Source organism: Oncorhynchus clarkii, chromosome 11 (assembly GCF_045791955.1).
Source record: "Oncorhynchus clarkii lewisi isolate Uvic-CL-2024 chromosome 11, UVic_Ocla_1.0, whole genome shotgun sequence".
In the NCBI taxonomy this organism is placed as follows: Eukaryota; Metazoa; Chordata; class Actinopteri; order Salmoniformes; family Salmonidae; genus Oncorhynchus; species Oncorhynchus clarkii.
The window spans coordinates 33,226,622-33,234,842 of record NC_092157.1 but is presented as its reverse complement, the minus strand read 5'-3'; the positions used below and the strand labels follow the sequence as shown (position 1 = coordinate 33,234,842).

Genomic DNA, 8,221 nt, shown 5'->3' with positions numbered 1-8,221 from the left:
GTAAAAGTAAGTTGGCAAAAATATAAATAGTAAAGTCGTACTTTAAGTAGTACTTTACTTTAAGTACTTTAAAGTAGTTTTACTTAAGTACTTTACACCACTGGGACGGTCTCACAGCCCATGTGATCTATGATCTAGCATAGACCGTGAACAGCTTCCATTCACAAATCTTTCCCTGTGCATCGTCACCTTTTGTAGTTGAGGTTCTCGATCCATGGCAGTAACTTCTTGTGACGTCTCAGAAAATCCTAGCCAAAAGAAAAACAGGAAAAATAGGGTTAGGTACTCAGGATGGTTTGCAGTACATGCATACGCACACGTAGGCCAAACTTAACCAATGTCAATTTAAAAAGTATCTGAAAAAGGCACGAATTTGTATACGCAGACACATTATGTATGCAGAATTGGTAGTTCATTTGAAATGTATCAACACCGATTTTTTTTGGGCCACCGCATCTTCCAAAGTAGACAGTCTTGGACTGAATTCAGTGAATTGTTAATTCTCGGTTCATGTTGGCTATAGGCTAGTCTACAATAAACATTTGCATAACATTTTATTAGTCATTTAGCAGGCACACAGCAGCTCTGTAGAAAAGTGACAGGTTTGGGTTGTATGCATGCATGGCCTTAAGGGTTATCAATATTTCCACCTTCCCTGAAGGAGCACATGAATATATAAATGCAAAACATCCATTTTACATAACCATAAATGAGTTATTAGCTAATATAATTTACATAAGCAACATTTCTTTCCGATTTTAACTAAATTGGTTAGGATACAGCTAAATTGTAATGTTCATAATAACCTGTTATTTTGTGTTAATATACAATAAACAGACTCAATTGTTGTTATGAGTGACAAACTTTTAATTGGAAGTGTTTAAAGAGGCTCCGCTTACAATAATAGGAAAAAGTGGCCTAGATTTATCAGGTTACGGAACGCATGAAGGCATAAAGCCTACTATACCCATAAGAGGCATAATTGACATGCACTGGCTTTCGCTTTGCCGATTACCATCGTTCCTTTTTGCCAACTATTGCAATAGGTGTTTTAAAGAATAAATCCCTTGGAATTCGTTGAAAATAGACTGCTTTGAGTAAATATCTGATTTCCTTCGTCGGGCCAGTGTCCATTCAGGGAAAGGTATAGGGTTGCTGTCAGGGCGCGATGTTTTGTCTGGGGGGATTAGACTGGTGCGGACGTGCGAATACCCAAGAAATCTTTAGTAAATCAAATACCGTTTGCAAACCAGGTGTGAGCTCTCGTGTTGCGGCATTGACCACCAGCAGACTAATACGCTATATGCAATGTGCACAACACAAACAACAACAAAACATGATAACCAGAATGATGTCACATTCAGGCATAATAAAAATGTCAATGTGGCATACCCCTTTACGAATCTCACTACTTTTTAAAGGTTTATTGCCAAACCGACACAATGCTAACCGATACAGCTCATGTATGCCTACCATAGGCTACGAGAGATGGGTTACGATCTCAATCGTAAACCGAAATTATATGCACAATGCGTAAATGCATACGAGGGCATATTGCAGAGATAGGTAAAGACTCTGCTAAGAGGGCTGTGGCCAAATGCACGCTTGTTATCATGTTATAGGCCTATCTGGGATCCCGAGTGGCGAAGCGGTCTGAGGCATTGCATCTCAGTGCTAGAGGCGTCACAACATACCATGGTTCGATTCCAGGCTGTATCACAACCGGCCGTGATTGGGAGTCCCATAGGGCGGCACACAATTGGCCCAGCGTCGTCTGGGTTAGGGTTTGGCCGGGGTAGGCCGTCATTGTAAATAAATATTTGTTCTTAACTGACTTGACTAGTTAAATAAAGGTTACATAAAAAAAATTATAATGTATATTTCAGCCATGCATTTAATACAAACGATCTATAGGCTACACGCATCCCCGCATCCACACTGAATTAGTAAACATTCTTTACAAGACAAAACGATAGTCACGAAACGATGTTGGGAATTATAAAATAACAAGACATCAAATGTAGCCTAACATTTTTGGGGAGTTCATTTCACCTAACTTTTAGGCAACATAACCCAAGTAACGGAATATGTGCACCCATCAGTATAAGGTGCAAGGTAGAAAGGTAGAAAGAAAATGTGAGGTAACCTATGTCAACATTTTAAGGAAAGTCTGTTAACCGGGTGCAGGGTGACACCACAAACAGACGAAGTCTACCAATTAAGGGATATACGATGCCATACTGTCCAATATAATCAATCAAAAACAACCAATGTAGTCCTTCAATGTTGACATGTATAGGCCAATAGGACTATACAAGAGCTTGCAAAACAAAACGCATAAAACTACATTTATTCCATTTTTAATACCACCATATAGGCCTATTGAAGCACCCTATTTATAATTGCCTGTGGTCTGGTCTGTATGACTCTTGACTTGAAATCGTGAGGTTTCCTCCACGCCAGCCCTGTTTTGCTGTGGCTGACAGCGAGAGCAGCGAGAAGGCGGAGGGGGTAGCGGGCCTGTCTGGCCGCCATTGTCTCCTGTTCATTTATTAGTGCTCGGGATAATCTGGGACTCCCTCACAAGTGAGAAACAATCACAGCATGAGAGTGGCCTATCTAATTACAACCTTTACTCAGAACTTTCACTCCATCAGCTGGAGAGATAAGATGGACACTGCATGGTGGTTGTGCATGGTTCATGGACCGCCACCGCTCCCAACCATATAGGCTATTGTCAGACAGGCACTGCTAGAAAATGGATGACGTATGGAGATCGCTCTATGGTTGAAATGTAGGAATTTATTAACAGAAACCACCAGGCTATTGGCCAAAATGACTATCGTTCAAGTAGTCCTATGCGGGGCTCACATGATTTGGCCATTTTGCATGAGCCAATAAGACTACACAATGTAGAAGAAAATGTGTAGGCCTATTCGAGATGCATTCTCTGTAGAGCAGGCACGCTTTCATTTTAAACTGTGTACATAAATTTACCGCAGGACAATGCCTAAAAAGTTGTGGCCTAATTATAGGGTCTTAATACACTAAAGAGGTACTGTCATTCTAAAATTAATATTCTACCGTCCTCTCTAAAAACTCTTCGTTTTTCCACGGTCCATGAACGTTCGACGCACGAGTTGACCAATAATAATGACCTTTCGTTTTGTGGAGACTGAGTGGAAATTATATACCTTTTTCCGCTTAATTGTGAAATGCCACAAGTTTCAAATGTATATGCTACCTAGCTACAAATAATTAGAAATTAGACACGTTACCATTACTGTGACAATAATTTACATCACTGGTACAGAAGAGGTTGAAAAAACAGTTCCACAATTCAGTTATTGTTTACCTAAATTTGACAAACGCTATGGGTCCAATGCTAAATACAAGAATTAATCATCCAAGGGTCATCACTCACTCATGCGTTGTTTTACCCACTACGTCGCCAACATGATATTTCAGATCAAATAGCAACTTATCTCTCGCGACTATGGCAAGGCAAGCTCTGAATCCTGATTTGAGTGAAAACAGCCAAGGAGTTGGTCAGTAAAGTTTTTCCCAAATTTGTCTTTGGCGCGACTCTATATCATGTGCACCGTGAACACAACAGTTTGTTTGCATAACATATTTTTTTAAAGGGCTAGCGACCCATTTTTGCTTTGAACCTTTATATAATCACGAAAGAGCACATGAAGACATGAAAAGGAATTCCAGATTGTATGACTGGCTATTATTGCATGACTGGCTAAGAGATTGCATGAATTGGCCATTAATGGTGGGGCTTTAGAAACTCGGGATGGTCAATGCCCTGTCAATGTCATGATGCATGCGACACAAATCCGCAATATTAAATATCATAAATAACTCCTCAGAATGAAAAGCTCCATAAAGTAAAAGAGGTACACAATGTCCCAAATAAAAAAACGCACCGAGTTAAAAACCTTAAATGTAAAAACCGCAAACACTGCTTCAATGCGAGCCATACAGACTCCTGTATCCCCCACCCAATTTTGGTTGCAGAGGCTATCCCTAATGTACCATAGTAGTTGGTTACTGCTTCGATACTTGGCTACAAGTTACATCCCCGAAACAAAATAGTTATAACATGCGAACGTCACACAGCAGGCTATTAACCGACTCTCAATATTTTGCCCAATCTTACAATTACATTTTTAGTCTATATCAATATAATTATTTTTTTTATGGAAAGGCGTTTGACCATTTCCAGATTAAGCATGCATTACGCATGAATGGAAAACACTAACCTACAACTACAACACAAATTCACCAATATAATAGTCAATCAAACAGAAGATAAATTTAGTGTAGGTATGTCGTTTTATTCCAGAACGCCTTTCCTTTAAGAAGACGAGATTGGGCGTTTTGTCGATTATTCACGAGTCACTGTCACGTGGTAAACATTCTCCCAGTCTATTGGTTTAAGGCACGTGTCTAGGATAACCGCTGCAACGTCACTTGGGGGCTCGTATTGAAAATAAGAACAAAACTCCAGTGAGTGTATTTCAGGATCAGAAGCCTCTTTATTTACCCTTAGTTTAGTAATTGAAGCGCTTGTATTGGATAGACTGAAAACGGATAGTACCAAATTGGATGGGCAAATGACAAATGGTGCCTATCCAGTGCAACAATATAGGATAGCCAAGTTTGGGAATATATGACCAAAACTATGTGTTTCTCTGTGGGCACTATCGCAAAGGGTTGCATGGTGTCCAGTACACTCAACAAGATTTGACTTTCTTTTTTCTTTTTTAAAACCTTTATTCAAACATTTGAAAAGCTCCGCCTCCCACAGAAGTGGATTGCGCTCATTTCGGTGCGGGAGAGCAATAAAGGGGTTAAGGAAAGAAAACTGGAAAGTGTATCAGTATGGAAGAAAATGATCATAGCAACAGAGATGCGGTGCGCCAAGGGTCGGCGGACGAGTCAAACAGAGTGATACTCCCTCTATTACAAGCGCCGGGCAACCTGCAGCAGATCCCGCACCGAGTCACCAATTTCTTCATCGATAATATCTTACGGCCGGACTTTGGGCGGAAAAAAGAAGATAACATAAATCATGACGAAAGTAGTCACGCTACCAGAGAGAACCATAGCCCGGCTGTTCCAAGAGCGGAGCAAGTGGGGATTACTGTGCCAACGGAGGGAACTTCCACTCCTCATCCAGGCGGCGTGGCCAAGAAGGCTGAAATAGCGACCGAAGAGCCCCTGAAACCCCGCGGGGAGAATGGAGATCAGTGCCTAAGCTCGGACTCGGATAGTTCTCAAGCCAGCTCAATTACACCATCCAAACCGCCTATGCTCTGGCCAGCTTGGGTGTACTGCACCAGATACTCGGACAGGCCCTCATCAGGTAGGCTAGGATTATTTTCCCTCGTCTTTGTAACCTGAAATACACCGGCCCGTTGACCTCAAACGCCTTGACTGAGTTCTTCCAGGAAAGGAGGGCAAATAGTGTTCGCCTGTTTTAAGATCAGAAAAAATGGAAAATATAAGATTCTAACCTTGCAAAATCTTCAAAGTGTATCGGTGGAAACACAAGACTAATAATAAAATCATAAGAGCCGATAGCCTATCAATATTCTAGAACGCTAAAGAATTGCCACGAGTTTGAATAATGGCATAATTTCACGACAAAACAAGCCGCTCAAAATAGCATCTTGCATTGCTTTAAAACTGAAATGTGCAAACGCAGGGGTATTGGAAGTCTACACATTCATGTTAAAAGCCTATAGCGTGCGGGATAAATAGTAATTTTTCGAATTTTGGAACAGCCTCATACAATTTAGTATTTTTTTCACGAGTATTTCAATTATAATGCCATAATACGAATATGATACCGTCAATGCGATGGCTATTGCTTTGGGCTAGCTAGATCATAGCCAATGTAATACTAGGTTAGCCTACTAGTATAGGTTACTATAAACACCGGCGCACATATCACCAAAACAATGAGTCTTTCAAATAATTATGAAGAAAAAAAATACAATAGGTTAAAGGACTTTATAGGGTATTTTTCCTCGACAATTCTGTCGTGCAAATCCACTCTTTTTGTTTATGCATGAGATTTTACAACGGAGTTGCCAGGGTCTCTAAATATTTAGCATATTTAGCACACAAAACATGAACGTTTCCTTCATTATTCTATATTCTACTTGTGTAAAAACTCAAATATTCGAATGCATTTTCGTTCATTTCTAAAAAATCGTATTGTACACAATGTTCTCATGCATTATGTAACGTGGATCGCATGAACTAGACTACTATTCGATGGTATCCCCATGGGCTGCATATCTTAAAACGTCGTACGTTGGTTTATCATCTCCAGCGAGCTCCAAATGTATTGAATAATCTCTTTGATAGTCATCCAGGCCTACTTGCCCAAACAGACGTCACCACTTTTTTTTTTTATCAAATAGTTTCGCCTGACGATTTCTTACTACTCAATTACAACCCATCATGTTTACCCACCAAAGGGCAAACTTGGAAAAGTAATTAACAACAGCCAAAGACCGAATTCAGCAACCTATAGGCTACGATATAAGCCAATGTTTTCCACTAGACATCGTCAAGCCTAGACTATTAGCCTAACTGTATATAAAATGAAGAGTTAAATATAAACAATTGTTTACGAAAAATACATATTTGATATTATTCAGTAAGTTGCAGTTGAGATGGGAGGTCCAGTTGTGTTGATATATTTCAGGCCTACTCAGCATATCCTCCAATGACCATAACAAACTACGGAACCGACATGCCCAACGGTATAGGTCTACCTACCCTCTACATATCTTCCAATGCATTGTTCTACATAAAGAAGTGCGGAACTACGGTTACGTTATCAATATTCATCTTTATTCCTCACTATTTTGACAACTCTTGTGTGATATGGAATGGTATGCATTGAAACGAACACTCAAATTCTTAGAAAAAAGGGTCTATCTAAAACTTAAAAGGGGGCTGTCCCCGTAGGAAAACCCTTTGAATAACCTATTTTGGTTGTACCTGGAACCAAAAAGGGTTATCATAAGGGGACAGCCGAAGAACCCTTTTGGAACCTTTTTTTCTACGATTGCACGACACTTGGCATACAGTGTAATAATAAATAAGTAGGGCCTAAATTCATTCATTAATGTATGTATTACTACACAGTTGTAGTAACTGGAACATTTATATCCTATAGGCTACACCAAGCTTTCACATTTCATATTTTGATTGGTTTTGGCTAATAATAATATTTTTTCTAAAACACAGGACCGAGATCTCGAAAACCAAAGAAGAAAACCACCGCCAGGAAAGAGGACAAGCGACCAAGGACGGCCTTTACAGCTGAACAGCTACAAAGACTAAAAACCGAGTTTCAAACGAACCGGTATCTGACCGAGCAAAGGCGACAGTCCCTGGCGCAAGAACTCGGCCTTAACGAATCTCAAATCAAAATCTGGTTCCAGAACAAAAGGGCAAAAATCAAGAAGGCCACCGGCGCAAAAAACACCCTAGCCTTGCACCTGATGGCACAGGGACTGTACAATCATGCTACGACGTCAAAAGATGACAAATCAGACAGCGATTGATTTCGAGCGAGATACAGATCAGTATATTTACAATGCAATAATTTCATCGAATAAAGGGCCAGTGTATAGAATATACCAGCATAAATTGATAAATATATAGATATTTCTGCAATATCATGTCTATAAAAATATGTTGTAAAAAGGTACGTTTTCAATCTCCTGTAACGTGTGTCGTTTTTCTTCCAGGAAAAGTATAAATGCTTGTTATACACTTCATTTTATATTGCTATTCATTGTCATTTTTTACATTATAGCGCTTTTATCTGGCACTTGACGTTGAGATCTGTCAGTGATGTGAAAAACAACCTGCTTAAGTCCAAAGAATATTTTCTGCTGCATCCAGGCAACTGTGAATCTTAATACATTTGCTGACAAGATATTTTATTCCCATGGTTATTATGGTTTTATTGAGGTTTAGTGTAAAAAGGACATAGCAAGGGTTTTGAGTGTCAGTGATGTGCAGACTTAATTGAAAAGTAGATGGATTTTAATACTATTTTTGGAAAATTTATATAACCACAGAAGTGATTGGGTAGCAATGTTTTGGTTAGCAAACATAATACACGCATTGCTAATACGTAGGACACAAATGTAGTTTTGTCTCATAACTACATCTAAGCCAA

General features: G+C 39.5%; 1 protein-coding gene and 1 long non-coding RNA gene across 2 annotated transcripts in view; one reads left to right on the top strand and one right to left on the bottom strand.

Moving 5' to 3' along the window:
• Window positions 1–215: 215 nt before the first annotated feature.
• Window positions 216–8,221, bottom strand: part of LOC139420713 (uncharacterized) — a 33,151-nt gene continuing 25,145 nt past the window's right edge. The window contains exon 3 of the long non-coding RNA XR_011635523.1: window positions 216–248. This is a non-coding gene — a long non-coding RNA (uncharacterized lncRNA). The remainder of the gene's footprint in view (window positions 249–8,221) is intronic.
• Window positions 4,894–7,748, top strand: LOC139420712 (homeobox protein engrailed-2a-like). The gene is made up of 2 exons (XM_071170944.1): window positions 4,894–5,377; window positions 7,279–7,748. The coding sequence occupies exons 1-2, from the start codon at window positions 4,894–4,896 to the stop codon at window positions 7,596–7,598; spliced, it is 804 nt and encodes a 267-aa protein (XP_071027045.1). The 3' UTR covers window positions 7,599–7,748.

Coding starts and splice junctions, on each gene's coding strand:
- LOC139420712 (XM_071170944.1), top strand. CDS start 4,894: ATGGAAGAAAATGATCATAGCAACAGAGATGCGGTGCGCCAAGGGTCG. Junction 5,378..7,278: donor CTCGGACAGGCCCTCATCAG/GTAGGCTAGGAT, acceptor TCTAAAACACAG/GACCGAGATCTCGAAAACCA.